This window comes from Amphiprion ocellaris, chromosome 3 (genome assembly GCF_022539595.1).
Source record: "Amphiprion ocellaris isolate individual 3 ecotype Okinawa chromosome 3, ASM2253959v1, whole genome shotgun sequence".
NCBI lineage: Eukaryota > Metazoa > Chordata > Actinopteri > Pomacentridae > Amphiprion > Amphiprion ocellaris.
In genome coordinates this window covers 9,783,109-9,809,364 of record NC_072768.1, presented here as the reverse complement: position 1 = coordinate 9,809,364, position 26,256 = coordinate 9,783,109, and the positions used below count along the sequence as shown (strand labels likewise).

Sequence of the window (26,256 nt, the reverse complement as noted above, 5' to 3'; positions counted from 1 at the left end):
ACTGTACTGTATATTTGTGCAAGAATACACACTTGTATATTTGTGTTTAATTACCTGCAGGTCATATGTTTTGACTCCAGAGTGGTAAAGCAGGACTGTGGCTCGAGTGTGAGCTGAGCCCATGCGGAACCGCTCCACCACTCCCAGTATGAACTCTTTTGTTGCCTGAAATTCGTCTTCGCTCAGGGCTTCTGAACCATCTAATAAGAATGCGAGATCCATGGCACGGTCACATGTGCCCTCAGGCATCAAGGTGGTGAAGGGCATGGACGTGAAGGTGGCGTAGGCAGGTGTTGGTGTAGGAGTGGTGAACAAGGTGAGGGAGGTACAAGCTTCGCAGGTCAGGGTGTTGTTGTCGCAGTGGCTTTAGCAAAAATTAAAATGAAAAAAAAATCATCCTTAAAAATTACAAAGCACTAATTGGTACTCAAAAACATAAATTTGTGTATGAGTGTTCTGAGGAGACTTACCATATCTTACAGTGGCTGGGGTCATTGTGGTTCAGGATGACCTTGTTGCCGTGGGAGATTCGCTGACCCTCATGGATACACACCTGGCACTGAGAAGGATCTACACATCGCATGGCCACCTCATCCAGTAGTTGGCCTGATAACATCAAGGCTAAAGTTAAACTCACCTACACTTATTTATACACATATTTGTATGTCTGTACAAAAGTGTATCTGACTATATTTATCCTGTACATGCATATTGCTTGCACAAATATTTTGCATTTGTAATAGTTTTCAGAATTGTTGGCACCTGGTGGGCAGTAGGCATGACAGCCTTCCACACATGTGAGTGAACAGTGGAGTGGATCTGGATGCTGGCAGGTGATTGGACAGGCAGGGCCACAAGTGTTATACCTCCACTGGCACAACTCCTCCCCTACAGCAGGGATCCTAGGGTTCAGCTCCTCACAGCTCATGGCTATGAAAAAAAAAGATCCAATACAAGTTAAAGTGATGTCATTGATGCTCTGATATCACTACACACATTTTTCATAATTCTAATAACAGACTACAGATAAAAAGTCCTAATAGGAGTGAGAAACAAGAACCTAATTGTAGGACTAAGATCTGAAAAGATCGACCTTGGAAATTCCGAGCAAGTTCCAATTTAGGTAACAGAACTACACATTTTTTTAATTTTTATTATATGCATAGAGCTTAATAGAGCTGTATATTTAAAGGAGCAGAGCTGCATGAGAGACAATGTCATCTCTATAATGTGATGTTTGCTTAAGTCTGAAAGAAAAAAAATTGGCATGTTTCATATGGAACTCTTATTGTTACTTTAAAAAAAAAAAACTTTTTAGGCTACAATTCTAAAGGAATTCTTTATACTCACGGCAAAGATCATTGGATCTCCAGTTGATGGATACACCTCTCTCTGAGCAGGCCTGTGCATAGGCTGCAATAACGTCACAGAAACACTCACAGTCACCCACTGATGGGCATGAGCATGCTGCCTCTACACACATCTCAACATATGGCTCTGCATCCACCTGGAGACACATAGGGAGAGGGAGGATAAAGTGCATGAACCGAACAATGCATGTGGTGTCATCAACAATCTAGTGTGCCTGTAACTGCATTTCTCACCTGGCTGTTGCATTCTTTAAAGAGGGGACCAGTGATCACACGACACGACTGCTCCACTGTTACCAACCTGACAATGTTGTCGCTGCAAGGAGCACGTATCTATAACAGATGGACAGACACAAACTGGCATGACAGAGCTGATCTCTTTGTTAATATACTGCAAAATATCTTATATCAGTAGTTGTAAAAACATAAAAAGCGCGTGTTGTGCTTTATAGTATTAATTTAAAATCTTGCATAATTTACACAGTTGGAAACCATTTTTAAATACAATATACTTTACTTTAAATCTTTTAATTGCTAGGCCTTTGGCTTTCTGTCAACATCGAGTCTGTACCACATAAAATAGGGATAAAATAAAGCTCTAAATTCTCCTTCAGCGGACCAGACAACGTATAGTACTGGCAAGAGACATTGACCACTAACCTCAGTCAAGCCACATATCACCCAGACTCAATACTTAACTTGATCGCTGTCAGTTTGCATGATGATTTATTGATCTTAGGATCTACATAAGATCATTTTAATATTTTTAAACTACAGCTTAGTCACTGGAGCAAAAACTATACTAGACTAATGCAGGCCAAGTTATAGGTAAATAAAGATCTAATATAGAAAATCTAAATAAAATAAAAAGGTTTGCCTGAAAAAATTATTACATCATAATATTTAATCTGAATAATCTATTTTCATTCTTACGCCATTGGGAGTTCAAAGCCTGCACTATCCATAATTCTTCTATGGTCACACTACATCTCTAATGTGTATCTACGAAATACAGCAAAATGTTTATTTTTTTCTTCAATAAATGTGTATAGCATATAAAACCACAGATCTGGGTAGAAAGCAGTTTCAAAGCAAACTGTTCATATTGAGGATTGTGTGTCATCAACAATTTATTATTTTTATAAAGGCACTAGCAGCCTAACACTGAAATTGATACCATATATATATAGTGAAGTCTCATGTGAAGTCTCACATGAGACTTCACCCTTTTCTGGGAGGTTGTTCCAAACAGTGAAGGTCCTTGTACAAGATTTTTTTAAACACTGATATTACAAAATAAACTGCCTAATTGAAGAGAAGTAGTTTGTCTTCTATCTCAAATAAACGAACACGCAATTTCACAAGAGTAACAAGGACAAAGTTCTTAATTTAAATTTAAATTTGAATTTACTAAAAATTCAATGATGTGAGCATGACAAAACTAAAATTTATGGACACATATTTAATGAAAAAAACAAACTTCACCTGTGTTACATCGGCACAGCTGGGAACAACCTTCCAGGAGTTCCCAAAGTGTGAAGAATCCACCTCCATCTGGTTGTTGCTGCTCATCAAGTCATTGTTGACATTCCCATCAAAGTTACCACACAGGCCACATACCCGGCCCTGCATGCAATAAAATGTAAGCAATACAAACATATATGTTCAACACAAAATAGTGTGAATAAAAGGTTTATTTAGTTAACACTAGTGTCATAATAGATCAGTACCCTGTATGAAGCTGAGATGTGAACCAGGAGGCGAGTTCCCTTGTCCCAGCTGAGGGAAATGTGTTTCCCCAGCAGCAGGGTGTAAAATTGACCGGATCGGACAATCTCCACCTGTGAGCCCTGTGGCACTGGCCTCTTCATCTTCACCTGTAAGAAAGAAATATTTTAAATATAGATGCATACGGAAAACTCACAACGCAGAATATAGGTTATGACTCTATTAGACAAAGAAAGAAATGTACTTTTAGCTGTATTTGATGAAGTTTGTTGCTTTACAAACTCTATGTATCCTGAAGGTAAGTGAAAGATGCCATACAGTTTGAGTGATCACATTTAACCACATTTAGGGTACGTGTAAACAATCAACAACATTGAACTGATTGGTAAATATATGCTGATTGCTCACGAGCATCAAACTGCACTATATGCCTGAATTATGAACATGAAAAACAACCACAGAGACTTACATGAAGCAGAATTTAGCAAAAAGTCAGATGATATGTCTTCACAGTTAAATTCAGGTACATTACCATTAGCTATAGAGAAAAAGCAGGTATGTGAGTTGGCATGTGAGTGTGTTGATGAGTGTGTTACCTCTCCATGCTGCATTATAATTAACCCGCCCTGATAGAAGATGGTGATAGCTTTTGCACAGCGATGTCCCACAATTCCACAGGCTTCATTTTCCACCAGCACTCTGAAGGAACCCTCTTCCCCATTACACATATCCTATTGACATATAAAGTAGAAAAAGACAAAAGTAGGAAAAGCATGGACAGAGGAGGAGATCAGTGCTTGCACACCAAACTCTGCAAACATAGGTCTCTTTTCTGGATCTCTTCATCTCTTACCTGGACCAGGACATACTGGCAAAGACCAGGGAAGGAGTACTTGAGGCCATCAAAAGTGATGTAATGCGCCTCCCCGACAGTGCGGCACACACCATCACACACCTTCTCTGTGCACTTCCACTTTCTGTTCTCACACACACTGCAAAACAGAAAGCCTGCTAAGCAAACACACTGCAGTTTGTCTCCAGCATAATCAATAATAATTACATATGTTGCATACGATAGTCTTACCAGGTGTTACAGTCCACAGATATAGTCTGTCCTGCTGCATATGGCCTGTTGTTATGGTAACAGGGACACTGCTCCGGTGTAACGCAGTCCCTGCGGTGACGTACCTGAAATCAATCCACTAATCAATGAGAATGCTCAGTTTTAAACGATGTCTGTTTTATCCACAACAAACACGCCCAACATAACACACCACCTACTGTGCCGGGTGGACAGAGGCAGCCAGGGATGCAGGCAAGACTGACACAAGGCAGGTCCAGATTCTGGCAGGTTCTGGCACATTCCAGACCCTTCTCGCCTGAATCACAGCCTGCACGAAGCAGTGGAGGAGGGCACTGAGCTGACCGCCGCTCTGCATACACAAAAACACCATTACCTAGTTAAATTACATGAATTTGGGGATTATATATATAAGTTCATTTGCATTTTCTGTCTGAGAAAACCAGAGACATGTTGACTGAGGTGGTTGCTGAATACAAAGGCATCGTATACGAATGGTCAAATGAGAAATACACCAATGAACACTGAATTTTACAAGCCATAGTCCCTAAAAGGTTTGTTAGCTCCTCTAAATCACTGAAACTGTACCTCTGGATGGCACCAAGTCGTCATCATAGAAGAGGTCAGACAGCATTGAAGCCGTTTCAGTGGAACTACAGCGCATGGAGCCATTTTCACAGTAGCTACAGACACAAGCAACGACAAGATGACAAAAAAGCGAAAGCAATAAAACTCAAGAGCTTTTCAGAGTAGTTTCTGCAGACAAATGCACAGTCACTGACCAAATGCTGTTGTGATCTGCATAGACGTCATTCGGCTGGTAGAGCTGTCCATCATGCAGGCAGGTGCACAGGTCAGCTGTCACACATTCCCCGGAGGCACTCAGGTATTTCCCAGCAGGACAGAAACAGCCCTCCTCACATACTCTCTCCCCCTGGCAGCCAGCCTCAGCTCCAGACAGAGAGTTGCATGTCCGGTCACACACACTCCCACAGGCCTGATACACCTGCCCTCCAGTGCACTCCAGTTCTGACAGCAGCATATCAGGGGAGGATTAGTCATATATTCTCAGCTAAGTTTCTCTCCAAGTAAAAACATTTCAGCTGCTTCTTTCAGTACATAGATGTTTTCACATTCCCTGTCATTATGATGCATTACACTACATTGACTAGACAGATTTTATGTGGTGTTGATGTCCTCATCTGCACCCACTTGAAGTTAGAAGATGTGTGCAAAGGTTTGAGTTCCCCAAAAGTAAAGCATACATTTTGTTGATTTTTGAAGGGAAAAGAGGTAAATACAATCCCACGCAGCAACCAGGGATTTTCCTCTAAATCTTTTGGGGGATTTTGGAATCTTAAAAAATTTGTTGTAGAGTTAAATCCACCAAGAACTATTTTAGAAACACATTTTGAAGCTCTTAGAGTTCCCTGACCTGAACAACATGGAAAATCAGTGGGTTGATTGTAAACATGCAGTGCCTGTAAGACAGCCTAAAAATATCTCAGAACACGAAATGACGAAAAGAGTCAAACATGGATTCAAAACGAAAAGACTCTTAGCTGGCTACAAAAAGAATTTACAATCTGTGATTTGTGCCACGGACACTAAATGCTGAAATAGCTGGGTGCCTACACTTTTACACATGCCGCAATTACTGTTTAATTATTTTTATGTTCAAACTGCATCAAAATTTGATTAGTTTCGTTAATGTCTGTTTGCTTCAGGGGGTGTATGTTCTTCTTTACAGTTGAAAAAACTTGTAGTCTGTCAAACTTTTGAAAACAGTTTTATTTTTTAACAACTACTACCTATTATTAACATTCTGATGGTACTAATCAGAATTTTAGTCACGGTGATTTGTAATAATAATATAAGTGGCTTTTGTGTTTACTGTACAATTCTGTGTTCTGTCCTAAAAATTTACAGCTGCAAATGAGTTTAGTTTGAGGGTTACCACAGAGTGAAGGAGACCTCCAGTTGAGCAGCACTCCTCTGGCAGCACAGGCAGCTGCATAAGCAGACAGAGCAGAGCAGAGGCAACCTTCACCGTCACCACAGGCACACACATCATACCGGCAGAACCGCTGGAATGGACCCGGGTTCACCAGGAAGTGGCATGGACTGAACGCGTCTGACGTTATCACTGCACAGGCTTCTTCTGCAAAACGCACTGGAAGGCATTAAAGGATTAGAGGTTAAGGTTTAGTCATCTTCTGAGTGATGCGTGTCAGTGTTGGAGTATATACCTCTTTTGGGGTTAACGGCACATGGATCAGTCTCGTGTTTGTGAGTCGACTCGCAGTCTCCATTGATCCTCCAGGCCTGGCCAAACGCCTGAGGACCTGCCTCAACCAGTCCAGAGCCTGACAAGAAGTCATCACCTTGGTTGCCGTTGTAATTACCACAGAGACCACAGGTCCGGTCTGCCCATTGAGGTCCCAGCTGGAGATGTAGACAGAATTCTGTACAGCAGTCTGCTTATGTTTTCACATCAGTAACATTGTCAAAAAAAAACACTTGAAAAAACAAAACAAATGAAACTCATTCAACCTTTAACAGCACACGGCCACGCCCATCCCAGTCCAGACGGAGGTCATCACCAAACTTCACACGCACAGAAGTCTGAACAGACCTCTGGATATTCAGACGGCCTGTAAAATAGAACATAGGAAACTGACTAATTGAATTTATTTGCTAATGAACAAATTAAACAGCTTATTAACAACTTGACTACAGGTCATTAAAATATTTAACTTAATGAACTGTGATTTAATGGATTGTTTAGAAGCTGTGATCCAATATGTTGTTGTTTTCAGGCTATAACAGGTTGAAGTACACAGCTTCTAGTGCTTTATGTCATATACTAAGACCTTATTCTAAGTTAAGCTCCATATATAATGCGTTTAGAGAGACTGTGAAATGCAGTTTTCATCCACTCATCTGCTAAAGTGGCATACCATGATGCATTGGGGTCTGGATGTCCATGCTGTTGACAGAAACAACTCCTCCATGCTTCAGCTTTACTGTCATGTCCTCCAGAGAGGGCAGACTGAGTGTCACTGAGCGCGTGCACACAGCATCCTGATCATCTGCACACTGAAATATATTACAAACAACTAAAATGATATAAATGACAAACAACCGGTGACAAGAGACAGTTGAAAGATGTGGATATTTCTCATGTAATTAATGTAAGAGAAGAATAAATTCCTAAAATGCAATGAAAACCAAAAGAAGACATTACCTGTACATTCTCAATTATGACAGAGAACTCGTCCTGTGTGCAGTCCTTTGCCAGCAGGTACTGGCAGTGGCCAGTGAAGGTGAAGAACTTGTTGTCAAAGGTCTTGAAGTGAGACTGTCCAACCACTAAGCACTCACCTACACACACATAACAAATATCAGGAATTAGAAAGTTATTTATTTACCAGGCGAATGTAAAAGTGAGTGCATCAAGTACTATTGCACATCTTTCTCACCAGGGCAGCCTTCATTGGTACATTCCCAGGAACCATGACGACACACACTGTACAAAAGAGGCATTTGAGAGTGAGAATCACTGTCAGGAGCATTACATTTTAAACTGAGGCATTTCTGTGTATGTACTTGCGTGAGCATATTTGCCTCTCACCAGGTGTTGCAGTCCTGAGAGATGGTGGATCCTGGAGGGAAATGTCGTCCCATGTGCGCACAGGAACACTGAGAAACCTCCACACAGCGATTTCCATCTAAAACTTTACCAACTGAAACACACATTGATGCCATTTTTCCACTGGAAACACTAAACCAAAGAGAGAAAATTTAAATATAGTGGGTAAGGGGTTACCAGGACAGGTGCAACCGTCCACACACTCTTCCTTGCAAACTTCTTGGATATTGAGACTATGGCAGGTTGTAGAGCAGGACTTGGTGCATTCACTGTACTGCATTCCAATTGGACACTTGGGGTCTGCATGCACAAAAACACATGTTTACATAACTGATGTTACATTTAACCTGCTATTGCTTTTTAAGGACTGACAAACTTACAGCACTGGCTCTCCTCCAGCCAGCCACGAAGAAGTACCCCGTGAGCGTGGCATGTGCGAGCGTACTCCAACAGGATTGGACAGTAACAGTCTTCCCCCGGACCGTGGGCACAGTAGCAAGCCTCCAGCTGACACAGCAACAGAAACGCCTCAGGAGCGACCAAGTGGGCACAATGGAGAAACACACTGGAGGTCTGCAACACGCTGCAGCTGGACAAAATCTACACACAAATTCAAAATTAGGTTACTCTATGAGGGCTGCACAGTGGCGTAGTGGTTAGCACTTTCGCCTTGCAGCAAGAAGGTCCCTGGTTCGCGTCCCGGCTTTCCCGGGATCTTTCTGCATGGAGTTTGCATGTTCTCCCTGTGCATGCGTGGGTTTTCTCCGGGTACTCCGGCTTCCTCCCACAGTCCAAAAATATGCTGAGGTTAATTGATTACTCTAAATTGCCCGTAGGTGTGAATGTGTGAGTGTTTGTTTGTCTATATATGTAGCCCTGCGACAGACTGGCGACCTGTCTAGGGTGTCCCCTGCCTTCGCCCGAGTCAGCTGGGATAGACTCCAGCACCCCCCGCGACCCTAGTGAGGATTAAGCGGTGTATAGATAATGGATGGATGGAGGTTACTCTATGAGCTATGATGTTAGCTCAATGCTTAATATATGTTCTACCATGTTGTGTCAGCTGTAAATGGGGAGCAGTGGATATGAAGTAGGATATTTGGTCTATGATGATTGTAATTATGAAGTCCATGAAGCTCAATAGCAAACAGAGATGCAAAAGTTGGTAAGCATGAGTGATCCAAATTATTAAATGAAATACTCAAATTGATGTGTGAGGGTATTTTTAGCTCTGGAGTCAGATTTTGTGAGTTACTGCATGAAGCTCAGTTACACATTGTTAAAGCAGCTGTTTTCTTCTCTATAGTCAGTTGACAGCAACACAGAGAATATGTATCAGTTAGCGACAGAAATGCTAGTGCTATTTTCACAGTAACATGTAGTTTTTGCTGTTTTCTCACATGTAGGTGTTTCTGTGCTACGAAATGTTCTCACTAAAACTGTCAGTTTTTTCTGTTCGCCTACAAAGGCTGCACATGTTACAGAACTGCACCCACACCTGTCAGACCTGCCTGCATACCAGCTGATCATTTTCAAAGAGACTGGACTCTCTTACCAAGTGGCCACCAAGGCACCAGATTTTGCCAGTCAGTTAAAATTTTATCTTTGATAGGTGTTAAAAGCAAAGATTTCAAGACATTTCACACAATTTTAAACACTCTAGTTGTACCAGGTGATTTTCAAAGACTATTTTAAGTCCAATGTTTTCATTATCACCAGCTCGCGACTAAACATATATTATAATAGCCAAGTCAAATTGTGGCTTACAAGGTCGAAATTATGACACACTAGACAGAAATAATACTGGATGCAGTGAGAGCCAGAGGTACTTGGTTAGTAAGTGAACTGCTGTTGAGGGTTTTCTGCACAGTGAAAAACACCCGAACATCAGTGCCTGATCATTTACCTTGTGTTTGTTCCTTTTTGCATTATCTCTTTGAACAAAATATCGACATTATGAAGAGAAATTACTGTAGATTTTTAGGATTGTTTGTTTACATATCAAATGCAATGACTTCCCCAAATGACATTCTTTCAGATGTCCAAACGTGTGTGTGTGTGTGTGTATCAGTCTTCCCCTCACCGTTGAAGTCTCTTTTGTGCTATTACAGGATTGGGTGGGATTCGAGACGCGTCGACAAGCCTGATCGGCACCCTTCACTGCCCATGAATTTGCAAAGTCATAACTGTTCTCTGTTAGGAAACCTGAAAACACACACGAGCGTACAAATGAGTTCACAGACTTCTCCTTAATCTCATCCTACCACAGCTTCATCTTTTGCTTTCTTTCACCTTGTTATCTTTTCCTGCACTAGGTCTCTACTCTTCCTGTTGCTCAGCGCTGGTGACTTAAATCATTTCCTAGATTCCAACTCTCCCTTGTTTTACCCTCAAACGTCCACATATCCCAGATACTCACACAGCCACAGACTGCTGATTCTATGTGCACATACCTTCCTGAGCAGTATATTCATCAGCTGACACAGCATTGAAGTTGCCACAGAGGCCACAGGTGCGGTTGGCATGATGTTTGGTCAGTGTCAAGGCGATGTTGGCAGCGTTATCAATGGTGAGAGTGAAGCCAAACTCCTCGCTCCAGAGCTTATAAAAACCAAGCTCTGAGCCCACAAACACAGCGTGAGATGCATAGGGCAGAGACAGTCTATGAGAAGGACACACATCAGGATTCTCAAAAAGCAAATTGTCGATGCTTTTTCAAGATTAACACACACATACTTGATTATTTTTGCACGAAAACAATAAAATTCTATTATTCTACCTTTTTTCTCCTTGTGAGAGGCGTCCATCTACGGACAGGTGCAACTCAAAGGCATCCCCAAGAAACAGCGTGACTCCAGTTCTTTTGCCATTTAGAAAGTCACCTGCAGATCCAAAGCTCATTTTCAACTCAGTAACACTGCTACCGTGCTCCAAACTTAAACAACCTGAAACAGCCGAGACTGCAAATTGCTCCTGCATAAAATTAGAAAGTGAGGGTATAATGTGCAAATTATTTCCAAAACAATGGATTGCTCCAAGCTATTCATTGCTTTACTACACAAATCACAACGGCTATGCACTACACACTAAACCGCACAGGACAAGCATCGGACATAGTTAAAATCTGCCTGTTTCTTTATTGAATTGTCTGAGTGTGACTCACCCAGCAGTGTGAAGGAGCGATGGTTGCAGTCTCCAGCCAGAAGGTAGCTGCAGTCTCCAGGAAACTCGTACAAAACCCCATCAAATGTGTGAACGTGGTGTCGTCCGAACAGACTGCATCTCCCTGTCATACCTGCCACATAAGCTGGACCCACACACAAATGTATCAATATGCAAATGGATGAAGTAGAGAATATCCTAAACTAAATACTTCACTTATTAGAAGTCTAAAAGATGATGTCATAATTCGGTGCAAGGACAAAAATAAGTCTGGACATTCTCTGATGTCATACTCACCTGTCAGATGCAGAAAGATGACAATTTCTTGCAAATACCTCCTGATACACACCTGAAACACACACATAGATATGATTACGAATGCCACCATCACCTATACGAATATCACCATCATCTAATCTTTTAATATCACTACTCTGTGTTCTATGGTCAGCTTGTTCTGGAAACCCCGTTCTTCAATTCTGCAAAGTCCAGTGAGTCCTACCTCCATGGCTCCAGACTCCAGATAAGGCAAACACAATGCAAAATTAGGAAATCCGCATTCAGACCTCACATAGTCACAGTATTAAGATGTGAACAGGGTGAAACGCCTTATTGCACACGCAGACCTTAAACCTCACTGAAATCTCTATTTAATAGCGAAGCCCGCACCCCCACCCAGCTCTCATTGGCTCTTCCTGGAGACCACTCCCCTTCGCCAGGTTATGTCAAGAAGGGCAGAATTTCGTTCTGTCCACAACTTGGTGCCTGCAGACTGACACCATCAAACGCACTCAGCAGGACAATACCAGGATATGCCTACTGATCGCCTGGCTGAGTGATTAGTCTACACACGCGTATCTGTATCGACGCCAACCCAAACAATCCTTGTGGAAAACACACTTATGAGAGATATCTCACGCAATAACACTGCTTTGGTGGTGCCACATGCCCAAACACATGACTCATCTGCGGCAAAACTACACAAACACACACATACAGACACTGGGAAAGTGTGGCAATTATCACTCTCAGGTGCAAACTTATGCAATGACGCGGAAAAAACACAAAGACAGAAAGAAAGTAAGAAAAACCATCCCTGTGCTCAGTTTGTAAACATACAAACATGTATGATATGTGTCACAATTTTACAATTCTCAGAAAAACTTTCTTTCTGTGGACTGGGATTGTCACTGTTGCCTTGGTCTCTTTGTGTGATTCCAAACAGACTTCATAATGTTGAGGCTTAGTACGGGTCCTAGTGTCTAGTGGTGTTGCATAATGGATAACATTTTAAACATCTAAAGTGTCTAAAACATTTACACAATACTGTAGGTTTAAGTGGGAACTTATCAAGCACTCAGTCTGTAAAAGTTCTCCTAACATGAAGTGGAATTGGGAATATTACATCTGTTATAGTAGGTGTTTTACAGTAATGTCAAACCCACACAGATGACTAGAATTCTTAGGGCTGATAATTTATAACAGAGGACATTTTTGCTTGAGATAGAAGTAAAATCACAGTTATTACTGACAAAATCAATATTACATGAGTGGGGAAACTGTTCCAAGCATGTGACAGTGAGGAAGCAAGCACAAAAGATCTTATTCACAGCAGACATTTTGACTTTTCACAGCAGACAAACACATGCTGTTAATGATAGGTCAGTTTTTAGATCGAGTGTCCCAGTGAGCCAGCATGTATGACACTAGATCATCATCAGCTCTCGACCTGTGCAAACCTACATGGGTGTCATTTAAAACGTAGCCTTTTCTATGTTTTGTGGCCTTTACTTTGCACACAAATGAAGTTTAAGGTTACTGAAAACTGAGCTTTTTGAAAACTCGTTCAAGGGTGAAGATAATCAGAAACTTCTTTTGTAGTGTGGACAGTGAAGACAGAGTATTTGTGGCTTGTGATGAATGTGTGCCGTTATCTTCTTTGTTTACGATTTTGTGCAGTGGTGGACATGGCCAAAATATTGCTGGTGCTTGCCTTACTAACAGGACATTTTCCATTTTTACAGATAAATGTAGAGTTATTCTTTCACAATACCAAGGTACAGAGGAGTCTACATATATGTTTCTCTGTGTCTTTACTGGTAGTTTGCCAGAATCAGTAACAGCTTTTTATCAAGCTTCCAATTCGCCTGTGTGGCTTTAGAGTTTATTGTTGCTCTTGAAAGTGCTTCTGTTGTGTTTTTGCATTTACACATTGACGGAGATTTTATCTTTGAAGACAAAGTATGAAAAAAACATGTTCTAAAAGGCACCTGTTTGCATGAACTAATCCTAGATCACCAAATCTACAACAGTTGTTTTAAAGCTCAAACAATAAAAAATATTTGCTGTGACAAAGTTCTATATCAGACCCTTGGATTTAAAGCAACTGAGTGTAACTCAGTTAGTGATCTTCCCACACTGGTAAGTGATTGATATCTACTTTGCTCCTCTGTTGGATTTTTTTGTACATTTTAAGGTGGGGCAAATTATAGTGTCTGGTGAAGTCATGAAATTCCCATGACAGCTCCACCTACTTTCAGCTTGAGCAGAGCTTTCATCTGACAGAATTATTTGAAATTGTTTTATTGAATGTGAAGGGCGGTAACATTGGTGAATAATTAATGCTATTTTGGTTATCATTACTAGTAACCCAGCAAATTTCTTTCACTTTCAAATAAGCAATCACTTCTGCAGTTTCAGATCTTAGTAGGTCGATACGAATGCTAATAAATACTGTTTATTAAAACATTCAAGGTATTTTTAGCTTGTGAGGAGTAGAGGTGACCTTTAGGATTTTTAATGAGGTAACAAAGTCATTATTTTGAATTGCGTACTTTTTACACATCTTAAACCTGGAACGCATCTTTCAAGAACAACATTTCCATTTTTCATCTATGTTGAATTTTTGGGGGGTTTTTTTGGAACAAAGTCTTCACAAGAAAAGATACAGTGTACAAAAAAGTGTTTGAAATCTGTTTTTCATTAAATACAAGTATATTTAAGCTATGGCTTTGAGTTGAAAAGTCCATTTGTGTCATTCTTAACACATTTATGGCATTTTTTAATTTCAAAATCAGCCACGGCTAGCCCTGGTGGAACAATGGCTCACTTATTACATTTTTTCAAAGCTGTCAGCTAGTTTAGATATGGGTGGATTTTGGCAGTTTTGTTGGGTAGACCATAACCTTGACTGGTGATATATAGATTAGGTCTTGGCATACAGATTTGTGCCAGCATTGGGTAGGTCTACCCTATTGGTTGAGGTGATTGTGGCTCTGAGCTGGCATTGTCAGTTTAGTGTCGGCAACCAGACTAGAATCCATACCAGATTCGAATCTGGTGTGTCATTTACAATCATGTTCCACAAGTACCTCGCAAGCGGACTAAGCTGAGTTAGTTCATCTGGTCCGATAGATGTGAGCCGATATTGAGCCAAACCATTTTGGCTACCTGGGATCGTTTAAATGTTGCTAAATACATTTTTATCTAGAAGTTCTGCAGCATTTTTCAAAATGTGGCCAAGTGGACAGTTTTCTAATTGACGACATGCAACCCCGTTTACTATTGGTAAATCATCTATTAACCTTAGAAAGCATTAAGTACTGTTTAAACCATTTATCAAGGCTTCCACAATAAAAAGCTAAATTTGCTAACAACTGCACAGATCTAAAACGCCCTATACACTGCAGCTAAACCGTTCAGAAAGCTTGATGCAGACATCAGATCTTACATGCAGCCCAAATGCAAAGAAATTATAAAACTGGTGAGTTTTACAACAGGGGGTTCACCATGGTGATGTGCTGTCTGAGATGCGTCGCTCGCGAGGACACCCTGCTCGTGCACCGTGTTCATTCATGTACAGTATATGAGATCCGTGAACGCGCTTTTCTTATTCTGGAAGAATTACGTCAACGCACTGGCCAGAGTGCTGCAGGAACTTACAACCAACAAGCCCTACTGTCGTGCATTGTTACGGACCTGTTTATGCAGGAAGGACACACTGAGTATAGACAAGAGGTTGTCTGGCCAAAGAAAGCTGCAGACTACAATTTGAAAAACAAGTAAAGTAGGATCATCTGTAATTTTGCCATGAAATTACTATAACAAAAATGTCCATATTTATATGTGTATTGCTGGAAAGTTCCGCACAATTTCAGGAGGACGGGTGTAACAATAGAATCCTCTGATTTTGAGCGAAAAATGAGACTGCCAGTTTTAGTGGTGAACTAAGCGTTAGAAAGTAAGGGAGACTGAAAATCGAGGATCTACAGGAGGCTGTGCAGCCGTGTGGGGGCGGACCACTACAGGCGCGCACTGCACGACGCGCGTTTAGCGCCGGCGCGTCGGCAAATAACCTCGTTCTGCATTGTGACTGTTATTTAGAAGCTCTTCTCCGCTATTCTACCGTCGCTCTGAACCGGTGATTGCAGCTGAAGAGTGATCCGCCATGGCTGCGCTCTCGGGAGGAGAGATGTGCATCAAATACCTGATGTTTGCCTTCAACCTGGTCTTCTGGGTGAGTCTGGAGCGAGAAAATGTTTGGCTCTTTTACGGCTCCTGTCTGTGTTTAATTGTGTGCGCGCGTGTGTGAACTGTGAACGTGTGTGAGCGGTGCGTGCACGCGCAGCAGTGTGAGCGCTGCTTACTATAGTGAATGAAATTATACATTGTCCCAGATGTAGAATCGTGCCGAGCGTTTGCGAAGGGTGTCGGTTACTTATCACAGGATGTTCGCGGTTAATGATTTATGGCACCGGCCACCACCGAACACAAAGTGTCCCAATGTTTGTGGAGACCAAGCGGGCTGGAAGAATAATCCCCAGTGGCCAAGTGACCCAGTTCTACCGCGCACTCTGGACTACACTCTGGAGTTTGCGCGCATGGCATTTTAATAATTGCAACGAGCGAGCAGGGGAGCTTTATTGTGGTAGAGATAGTAACAGATATAATATTAACTAAGACTTCCGCTCCATGAAGAGCTGGTACTGGCCTATGTGTGTGCGTGCCACAGTCCAAGTGCGTGGATTGTGAATATCCCATGTAGGGTATTCGTGTCCCACTGAGCCCGCAGGGTGTGTCTGTCCGTGTGTGATATGTGCATGTGTGTTTGTGTGGTTTCAGATGGCTGTTTTGTCCTTTTATGAACGTTTCTAATTTGTGCAGCTATATATAGAGCTAAGCCGAGTCATTCATTACAAGAGAGACAGGGATTTCCCCCTGTGCTTTTGTGCCAGAGAGAAACTATCCCAAAAAACAACTAATTTGCAATATTAAGAAGATTTTAATAATAATTTCACTTGGTTCTAGAAAATGCACAATGATGAACAAGCAATTGCAAAGTGTGATTCTTCAATCAGTCAACAGATTCTAGGCTGTCAGAAAGGGTCAGTACACCGGAAAGCTTACTCAACCCCTCACATCCTCATGTAAATGCAGATGCTTCCCTTTTAAGCAAGAACTGAAAATATGAAACACTTTGGTCATAGATAAGCTCATGCCGCCACGAATCACATGGCTCACATATCTGATCACAGCTGAATCTAATCACAAACAGATTGTGCATGTTCAGCTTTGTGTCCAAGAGTAAGGTTGACAAACAATAAAAACAGCTTCTGGTTGTGTTGGAATGGGAAGTAACAATAGCCTACTGAGTGCAGTCTCCCTCAGTTCAGACACTAGAGCAGTAAATATGCTGTTAAGCAGGTATTTTACAAAATGTTTTATGTCAACGTGCCCGAACAGAGCCCTCTGTACTGCTCCCTAGCAGATCATAAAGCCCTGTATGCCTGCATGACTTGAACTGAGGTTTTGGTTACAGGCATAAACTGTCTACGAGTGCAACAAAAGGGAGGAAGGAACACAGGCAGGATTTCATATCACATACACAATAGAGGTCAGTTTGTCCAATAACACTCCCACTCTTGCCACTCCCTAACCGTATAATCAGGTGATCATATGAAGGCGTGGCATTGAAAACGCTTTCCCTTTCCACCACCATTTGCTTCTTCTTCCCTGTTGGAAGAAATTAGTTGTTGAAATCTCATAGCAGTGGATTGCACAAACTGACTCAACATGGCTGTCCTTGGGGGAATCAAGTGTGTGAAATATCTCATGTTTGTCTTCAACTTTTTCTTCTGGGTAGGTCACTTTACTTTTTTTTAAATCACATTTCATGACGTGTGTGAGAGATAGAGAACCTTGTACCTGTGTGAGAGAGTCTTTTAACTGGATAATACAACATACGAGAGATAATACACTAAAATGTTTGCACAAAGAAAAGCAGAACAGAAGAATGCATACAAAGAGCACACACAGTGACACTCTCACACTTGGAATAAAACAGACTGCCACCTTTCAGCTCTCAAAGTTAAAAATTCACTGGCCTGTCTACACTGAGAAGCCTTGAAAGTAAGTGCCTGCGTATTCACATTGGACACTATTACACACATTTATAGTCTAAAGAACAGATTTTGTTGAACTATTTTGTTCACATACTGTGTAAAAAAAAACTCAACAAGAAAAGACTGTTGCAAAATAGAGCACGAACACACCTGTGTGTTGATGGATTTATATGCCACTTTGTGCCAATATTAAATACAAATGTTGCAGAGTAAGGGAATGTGTGAACATACCGTCCTCTTCTATTATCTAGCTCAGACTTGAAAAGCAAAAGTGTAATTTTTTGTAGGTTTTTTTTAGGAATGTGTTGCTGCAAAGGCAATGAACTGTGATGTGAGTAGGTATCATTCTTTGTTCTATCGCTATATACAGTACAGTTGAGTAATTTGTACTGCCGTGGAATAAGAGTCATTCTTCAGCAATTAGAGACCATCATTAAATTATTGCTTCCTGCAATGGGTAGCAGTGCGTACGCAGAATAGGAACTGAGCCCTTTGCAGACTAGACTCTAGTATTGTTGTTTTTTTTTTTTATATTAAATACGGCAGACACTTTCCTGGACTGAAATCTGAACAGAAAGACTGCAAACATGAGACCTGAAGAAGAAGTCCAGATGGGGCTTGTCAGTGCAGATTTGAAATGACAACTAGAAGCAGCTCTGAGGAGTTTTAAAGCCAGACAGCAACAAGACTTTTTTTAAAACTGATGTTTGATGATTCGGCTGACAAGTGGGAAATACTCATAAATATGGAGAGGGCAGATGTATTAAAGTTCTCTGAACTTTAATTGCACAGTGTACAGAATACATTTAGTAGTAAGTGCAGTACTTTATGTGAAAATCTATGTTTTTGTGTTGTAGCTTGCAGGCACTGCTGTGTTTGCTATAGGCCTGTGGCTCAGGTTAGACCAAAAGACCAAAGGCCTGTTCGAAGGGTCAGACTCTCCATATGTGTTTTACACAGGTAAGATTTTTTGATTTTGTTAAACAGACATACTATTCACTATCATTAAAACAAAGACTGGTATATGTGAGCTATGTATTCTTGTATAAATGTATATATGTGTGTGTAGGTGTATATATCCTGATAGGAGCCGGAGCACTAATGATGGTGGTGGGTTTTCTGGGATGTTGTGGAGCCATCCAGGAGTCACCCTGTATGCTGGGACTGGTTTGTACTACTTATCATTCTTGTAGCTCTTGCTTGATATTTTATTAACTTTGTGTGAATTAATATACCATTTTACACTCTAGCAATTTTTTTTTTTTTTAGTGAGCTCACTCAGCAGAACTTGTAATCCCATTTTAGCAACTGTGGCTTGTGGACTGACCTCCGGCTCACTAAGAAATATGAGATGTCTACCTCCATCATTGTTTACTTACACTACAGCAGTGTCAAGGCCAGAGAAGAGTCTCTAGATTTCTCTCTGCCTGCTGCCTTTGTCCCGCCCCGTCTGGCTGTAATCTTCTTGTACTAAATCTCTCGGGAGGAGGAGCCTATGAAAATTGGGTTCAGCTACACTCAGCTGACCTTACATGTTCGCACATGCGTGCATAACACATGTGCACAAGCATGCATGGAGACAAAATATCAGCTGAGTTTAATTCTGTGTTTCCTTTGTACAGTTCTTCTTCTTCCTGCTTATCATATTTGCCGTTGAAGTAGCAGCGGGAATCTGGGGATTTTCCAATCAAAGCAAGGTAACGTAAACAAGCGGAAACTATGTTACATAAATAACTGTAACACAAACTGCTCAGGGTACAATCACTTTGCATAGATATACTAGATAGTAGCACGAGAGGCAATGCTATTAGAATAAATACCAGGTTGGAAAAATACAAGCTGAAAAATATAAGTCACATAATGAGGAAGTTGAGTGAAATCATTTAAAAACTGGATTTAAAAGGCAAGGAAGACATATTACTTTAATGCGTTCTAATGGTGTATATAATCAGTTATTTTTCCTGGTTTGCTCTTGTTTTGCAGGTGGTGAATGACATTACAAACTTCTACATGCAGACGTACAAAGACTACAAGGCAACAGGAGATGAACGCCTAAAAGAGACACTGCGGGTGATTCAAACCGAGGTGAGTCACGTCAGACATGTTATTAAGGGACTTGGGGCCTACAAGGACTCTGGCTATGACGACTATGTTTCTGCTTTATTCTAATTCAGACTGACTCCAGTCATTTTTAAATTTGTTACAAAAAGGTATTTTCAGGCGAATGCAAGTTTTTGTTTTCCATAATGTTTTGAAGTTGCAGATTCAGCAAAATATTTGAAAAGTTCAGCATTTTTTAAAAAAGTTCTTTCTTTCTTTGTGAGAGCTAGATGAGAAGATTGATACCACTGTGATGTCTGTATTTTATGTATGAAGCAAAGGCTGTGAGGGAATTGATGTAGTTTCGCACAAAGGCTGGAAGGAGGTGGAACAGTGAACCTCCAACTTAGAAAAAAACATGTCTACCAGCACATCTAAATATCACACATTACAGATTGTGTGCACAAACAGAAATGCAAAAATAGTTTATTGTCTTAGAGGGAATTATGTGCTTCTTTGATCAGCAGTCTATATATACATCCAACACATCTTTATCTCTACTTGCCTAGCCACCTCACTTGACGGTAAAACCAAAATGTTGAAATGTTCCTTCAAAGTAACTAGAATGTTGTTGTTTTTTTTCCTTCAAGTCATCTTGTTCTCTTAATTTGTGATTTTGTCCTCTGTTTACAGCTGAACTGTTGTGGTCCAAATGGTATGGGTGCAGAAACTTCCAAAGAGATTTGTCCCCGAGGAGAACCACTTGAGGAGTTACTTATTAAGGTGGTACATCCCTGCATGTGTATATAAATCAAATGCCAACACAACTTCAATCCTTCAATCAATAGACAGAGAGCTAAAAAGAATATTTGATATGAGAGACCTTCGTAAAGATGTAACAGATGTCATACGTGCTTCGTCTGTGTGAGGGCTGATAGGATTACTGTACGTCAAATGCATAATTATGATCTGGTGTGTCACAAGTTTATCAGTCTTCCCTTTGCAGACCAAATCCCTCAGCCTCCTTGCAAGTGTTACTATGGCAACAATGGTTTACTGGAGCCTGCATGCTCTAAGGCTGTCTGTTATGTGTGCCATACCACAAGTCATGTTCAGCATAGGCTTGAAGAAAGCTGAAAGGAATCGTGCTTATCTGTTGCAGAGCTGTCCTGATGCCATTGATGAGGTGTTTGACTCCAAGTTGCACATCATAGGAGGTGTGGGCATCGGCATTGGCGTTGTTATGGTGAGTATACGACTGGTTTGACTGGAACTGACCGGATTGCAGCCCTGGAACATGAACACAGCGCAGATGTCATATAATTCTTAACACAAGTAATATCCTGCTCTGTCTCTCTCCCGCTTTCTCTTTCTCTCACAGGTGTTTGGGATGATCTTTAGCATGCTCCTGTGCTGCGCCATCAGGAAGTCTCGGGAGGTGGTGTGACACCCACCTAAAGTCCTTGTTAATGTTGCATGATGTCATTCCTGGAGTCGCATGACTCTCCACTGCCAATAGAAACACTGCTTGTTCAAAGGGGGATAACTTAAGCAAAGCTGGGTGCAGATATTTCTGATTTCATACTACATCAGTTCTAACTGTGCTGCTGACACTTAGGCCCACCTTCCTGGACTAGATAGATGCGATGTGGTTGTTAGGCCCAACTATAGAATGGGTGTCATCTGTGCTTCAGTGGCAATGTAGTACAGAAATGTGTAATTTTGTGGCAATTTGACTGAAATTAGTGTTTGTGAACTGCTAATTATCTAAACAAAAGATCATACTATTGTATATTGATCACATTTCTATTGCTATCACTTGGGGTCACCTACTGGCAAGATCAGTCACAGTCCAGGGCTGAAAAAAAGGTCAACATCACCACTTCAGCACAAATCAGCAGTAGCCAATGAATACAGTTCCTTTTTCTTACAACACAGAAGCAAAATCATGGTGACTAGTAGCCAACTGAATGCCGAGCTGTAAACTATGACTGTGGTTTTATCCAGCTTGGTATTAGCGTAGCATTTAGATTCCTTCATTGTAAAGTTGTTTCATTTCTTTCTATAACCATCTCCTAATTTGCCCTTGTTTAAAACGCCTTTTGATTTTTTTTGTCATATTTTGTAAATGTCTTCTTTTTTATTTGTAAGATTTCTAATGTTAGCTGTTTATATGGTACATGCAGTTTGACAATGTATTTTCTAATGTCCTGTTCATTTTACAGAGATTGGATTGATTTACACCATATGCACTATGTTTCACAGAGACAATAATTATATGATGAGAGCCAAATACAGTAAAATATACTCAGTTGACTCTGTATTTTAGTATGGCCTGCAGTTACATACACACATATCAAAAGTCAAATGAGCTGTAGCGCTGCAATCTTTAACTAGGCCAGTTCTCAGGTCACTTTGTAATATTTAATAACTAGATAGCAACCTTTTTGTTATCAAATTGATTCACTGACAAACTGACTCTGCTTGGCTTGCATGATACAGGGGGAAAAGAACTGGCAGAAGGGTGTGGGCGTTTTGATTAAACTATCATTCATGCTAGCTTCCATGTGCGCAATGGAAAAAAAAACATTCTAAAAATTCTCTGGACTTTCCCCCCCCTTTGATATTAGTGACCATTAATGGTGACTCATGCTGAACACAAACAACGCCAAGCACTGTCTTTGATTTTGGCTTATCCGTCACAATTCATTTATGGAAAATTTGTGTTCAAAACCAAGGAAGCAGTAGTTACAGTAAACAGTAGGGTTTTTGTGTGGTTGTGAGTCTAGTTAATGTCTAAATGACTCACTATTTTCCCCGAAAAAGATGTGAAAATAGAGTTTGTGTTCCTCTGATTACAGCACAAGGAAGTCCACTATGATTTGGTTGTTGACAGCCGGGTGTTGCCCTCCCAAACTCCTCTCCCCCACCAAGAAGATAACACTGATTATAAAAAAGGAGTGTGTATATTTGTGTTGATGTGTCCGTGTTATTCAGTGTGTATGGCTTTGCATGTAGTGGCCAGGGTAAAGAGGAGGAAATAGATAAGGGAGAGAAATTTTTGTTGAAAAAAAGAGGAAGCAGACTAACATCAACACTTACTCACTGCACATTAAGACACAGCAGATAAAGGTTAAATTGTTTAATAACTGCACATTCCACTCTGTTCAGAGATTAACGAAGGGTTGTTTTATGTTTTCTTTGTTACTGTTATCGCCAAAAGTTGCCTTAATTCAGAACAGGATGGTACAGAACCACCTTACCGTTTTATTGACTCATAAAATGCAAGACACAACAATACTCCCATGAAATATAATTTATCTTTCCTGTTGAAGCGCAAAAGCCTTGTATTATAAAGATATTGCAGAAGGACAAATATATAATAAAAAACTGTGGCCACAAAAATTTCTGTAGCAACCTGCATTAAAGTGCAAGTCATTTTGTGTGACTTTTGAATGGTACCTGAGTAAGTAAGTACAGAGAGAAAATAGGTTCATGGCTTTTGTATTAGCACACAACACAATCTCAGTCCTCAGCCTCATCCTCTGTGCTTTCCCAGGAAGCGTCTGCGAGTGATTGTGTGTGTAACGCAGTATGTGTACGCAGAACGGTGTCTACCCAGAGGAGACTTGTGACACACTGCAGCACAGCCAGAAGCAGCTGGTATTTACAGGAGACAGATTCAAGGCCCAAATCCTGCCTAAAAACTTTTGAAGGCATGTCATTCTTTCTACAACAATGCAAGTTCAGTATACCATCCTCTAGAGGATCTTCACTCTGTATGGGGGTTGTATTGTGCTCTTGGTTACAGACAAGGTCGAAAGGGTGGGAACAATTTGTAATAAAACTCATGACCCTGGTCCGAGTCTGCAGGAATTGTCCTGGGCTGTGAGAGTAAATTTGTTTGGGCACACTCAATAAAGCACTGGCCAAAAGTCGGGAAACAGGGATACCTATATTTGTGTCATTCGAAGCTGAGCAACTGTGGCTAAGTTTCAGGAGGGCGTGATTTAAGAGAAATTCAAATGTCCCACCAGCAGGTATCACGCAACCTGGCTGTAACACACACTTATGGAGAGAATGTAAATTGGAGGATGTGCATGTGGAGCTGTCAGTCAGATTGTGTGTATATGAAGATGTGCATTTATTTGATTGAACAGTTCTCTTTGCTACTGTAGTTCCAGTCGCAGGCATGGGTTCCCAAGTTGTAAGTAGCATGCGAATGGCATCTTGAAATGCACATGCGTACTGGTCAGTTTGTCCTTCCCCTGGGCCACAAATGATGAGACTACAGGGTTTGGCCTTGACCCTTTCTTCTGAATTATGGAAAGCCACATGGACATACCTGTTGAAAAGTAAAAGATGTTTGTTAACCAAACCTGATGATGAAAACATCAGTGACCAAAGTCTGCAGATTAGAGGTGTATATAATTCCCAGATAATTCTTTGTAGGCAAATGTGTGGCTTTGTAGATGAGTGAAAAGACAGGCATGTTTTCATACCTGTGGGCTCCCAGCAGTATTGGTCGACAAAAAGTCAGCTTGGCAATGTGCTCTGGTTCGATTCTCCAGCAGTCAGAGATTGGTGTGGCCCCGCTTAACTGGGCAAAGAGAGACAGCTCATCTTCACTGACACACTCAACAAAGCACATCTCTGCCTGTGTGGCTAAGGCCAGGACAGCAGCAGACTGTTTCACTGCAGACAGAAGCACAGAAATACCTAAAGACTGCAGGTGTGCAATTATGCACTTTAGTGACCTTTCTGTCCATGCACTGAAGTGCACAATACTTCTTTCCTCTGTCACTCCGCAACCCACCTCAAGCACGTCTCCTGTGTTGAGCGATCTTGGCTGCAAATACCCAGTGAATACTACAGCTTTAACTGGTTGGTGGTCAGTCTGAGGGCATGGTGTAGCAAAGTCCCTGTGAATCACCTGCCCCTCAACCAAACGTGAAGAGGTAATAGGGAAGCCTGACACAGGTGTATGTAGTGCAGGGAAGTTGTTCTTTAAAAATTGAAGTGCAAAGGAGGGCAGGGCATCTATACACTTCCAGTGATTGAGCAGCTCACATGTGAGCTCACTAATAAAGGCACAGTGCACGTAACCAAGACGCATATGAAAAAATGATGCAAGCAGCTTTTGAACAACGTGATTGTTTGTATGAGCTGGTGAATGTGTTTCTGCGCTGAAATCCTCCCACGAAATGCAGCATCCATGTGGGGCCACTTCCATGGCAATGAGATCATCCAGCTCCTTCAATGCAAATGCTAGCAGTTTGTCAGCCAAGTGTCTGGCAGTGGCAGCCTCTGTTGCTTCCAGGGAGTTATAAGAATAGGACACATGAGGCTCCTTGCTGGCTGCTGTGTGAATCTCCCGTAGTAATGACGCCAGCAGCAAGATAAAGGTCTTGGATCCATCGCCTGTTACTGTGCTGTGCTTCAAGACACACTCCACCACCATCCTAATAAAAATAAAATTTACAAAAATACATCGCAAGAGAACTGACACTATATTAAAGGCTAAGATGGTAACAGTAAATGTCTCTGTGCTAACCTGGCCAGTGGATGCTCCAGGTGTAGTGCTCTGAGAATGCGTGTCCCACTGCGGCTCAACATCGCCTGTCCTGTGTCTCTGGTGAACAGCACCTGTCCTCCTTCAGGGCCAAAACTGCGAAGGATGACTGCCTCCAAGACACCCACTGTCTGCAAGACGTGTTTCAGGTGGAGATGCTCCAATGGCAGCATCTTCACTAATCTACCCACCCTGAAAAATAGAGGAAACAAGGCTTTAAACTGCCAGTATGCAATGCCCTTAAACAATATATACAAACTCTGGATTTGAATTTTTTTATACGAGTTATCTATACAATTCACTGGTTGTATTTAGCATCACAAGTAGTGTCTGAAAATGAAATGTTGACTGATCATATACGGTTGAACGAAATGTTTGAAAACATTCAGACACTATTGTTGACTTTGGTACAGGGAAGGTGTCAAAATGTAAGTACAATGGCTTTTGTTCTCAGCGGAATTCCAAATGTTTACTAAAGATTAAGAGACAAGTGACTATGGCACAGATCTTTACAGATCAAGTGGATGTACTGTTGGTAAACACAGAATGTCTGGCAGGCCATGTGTTAATTAAGGGATCTTGGATTTCTTGGCTGACAGTTGACTTACCAGCTTTGATAAAGAATTAGAGCAATAGCTTGAACAGTGATGATGAAGGGGTAGATGTTAACCATGGCTGAAGAAGGTTGAAGGTGTTTAAACATGGCATGTGATATTAGCGGGTCAATCACAGACAAAACATTTTCAGCCTCATACCCCAACAAACCAGCTGTGCTCTGTAAACAGATGTTATGGGTCTCTTGGACTCACTAGTAACTTGGTGGGAGGTAGGACCAGCAACAGAATGAGTTTTTAGAGGTCAACAAACCAGGACAGGCAGCTTTGAGTGCTAACCGCTAACAGTGTTGATGTCTTATTTTCCCTGTAAACAGCTTTGTGTAATCGTGCACACTACGTAGTGGAGTATGCAATGCACATTAAGAGTCTATTTGTACAGCAGCCAGAAAGCTCCCAGTACATTTCAGTCCCAGTGAATGGGAGGTCTCTCGTTTACAATTATTGCTACTACACGTCGGTCGCCAGTGTTCACGTTGTTGAAGTCCTGTCATCTGCTCTTCCTCTGTAAATATATTGTCGCTAAACTTATAAATTAGGGCGAATCGTTGGTTTCAATATAACTCAACTATTCTGCACACTCGATTCTAAATACTTGGGCTAGCCACGTTAGCATCTGCGTGCTAGGTAGCTAGC

General features: G+C 41.3%; 2 protein-coding genes across 5 annotated transcripts in view; one reads left to right on the top strand and one right to left on the bottom strand.

Moving 5' to 3' along the window:
• The window catches only part of vwf (von Willebrand factor), a 33,998-nt gene extending 19,080 nt beyond the window's left edge, over positions 1-14,918 (bottom strand). For all 3 annotated transcript variants that reach the window (XR_008601202.1, XR_008601203.1, XM_055009310.1), the window contains exons 1-28: positions 11,496-14,918; positions 11,291-11,342; positions 10,995-11,138; positions 10,611-10,713; positions 10,285-10,493; positions 9,915-10,036; positions 8,212-8,431; positions 8,009-8,131; positions 7,814-7,925; positions 7,662-7,708; positions 7,427-7,563; positions 7,140-7,278; positions 6,733-6,833; positions 6,429-6,624; positions 6,137-6,352; positions 4,962-5,208; positions 4,768-4,862; positions 4,380-4,531; positions 4,183-4,286; positions 3,952-4,090; positions 3,695-3,829; positions 3,101-3,247; positions 2,856-2,996; positions 1,605-1,703; positions 1,351-1,507; positions 763-930; positions 471-606; positions 61-364 (exon numbers count right to left, since the gene is read on the bottom strand). Coding sequence is in view for 1 of the 3 variants with exons in the window: in XM_055009310.1 (XP_054865285.1) it covers positions 61-364; positions 471-606; positions 763-930; positions 1,351-1,507; positions 1,605-1,703; positions 2,856-2,996; positions 3,101-3,247; positions 3,695-3,829; positions 3,952-4,090; positions 4,183-4,286; positions 4,380-4,531; positions 4,768-4,862; positions 4,962-5,208; positions 6,137-6,352; positions 6,429-6,624; positions 6,733-6,833; positions 7,140-7,278; positions 7,427-7,563; positions 7,662-7,708; positions 7,814-7,925; positions 8,009-8,131; positions 8,212-8,431; positions 9,915-10,036; positions 10,285-10,493; positions 10,611-10,713; positions 10,995-11,138; positions 11,291-11,342; positions 11,496-11,501 (3,951 nt within the window). In the remaining 2 variants the exon portion in view is untranslated. The remainder of the gene's footprint in view (positions 1-60; positions 365-470; positions 607-762; positions 931-1,350; positions 1,508-1,604; positions 1,704-2,855; positions 2,997-3,100; positions 3,248-3,694; positions 3,830-3,951; positions 4,091-4,182; positions 4,287-4,379; positions 4,532-4,767; positions 4,863-4,961; positions 5,209-6,136; positions 6,353-6,428; positions 6,625-6,732; positions 6,834-7,139; positions 7,279-7,426; positions 7,564-7,661; positions 7,709-7,813; positions 7,926-8,008; positions 8,132-8,211; positions 8,432-9,914; positions 10,037-10,284; positions 10,494-10,610; positions 10,714-10,994; positions 11,139-11,290; positions 11,343-11,495) is intronic.
• A 374-nt stretch (positions 14,919-15,292) lies between these two features.
• Positions 15,293-21,745, top strand: cd9a (CD9 molecule a). Of its 2 annotated transcripts, none has more exons than XM_023275393.3 (8): positions 15,293-15,509; positions 18,252-18,354; positions 18,464-18,561; positions 19,017-19,091; positions 19,378-19,479; positions 20,128-20,217; positions 20,597-20,680; positions 20,816-21,745. In XM_023275393.3, exons 1-8 carry the CDS (start codon positions 15,441-15,443, stop codon positions 20,879-20,881), a joined length of 687 nt encoding a protein of 228 aa, XP_023131161.1. In that variant the 5' UTR covers positions 15,293-15,440; the 3' UTR covers positions 20,882-21,745. The 2 variants fall into 2 exon arrangements, with proteins under 2 accessions (XP_023131161.1, XP_023131162.1); XM_023275394.3 differs by lacking the exon at positions 15,293-15,509 and adding an exon at positions 16,990-17,131.
• Positions 21,746-26,256: the final 4,511 nt, after the last annotated feature.

Bases quoted from the DNA above. Each gene is read 5' to 3' on its own strand.
- cd9a (XM_023275393.3), top strand. From the start codon at position 15,441: ATGGCTGCGCTCTCGGGAGGAGAGATGTGCATCAAATACCTGATGTTT. The intron at 15,510-18,251 runs GTGAGTCTGGAG...TTTGTGTTGTAG, and splicing joins CCTTCAACCTGGTCTTCTGG to CTTGCAGGCACTGCTGTGTT. The intron at 20,681-20,815 runs GTGAGTATACGA...TTTCTCTCACAG, and splicing joins TCGGCATTGGCGTTGTTATG to GTGTTTGGGATGATCTTTAG.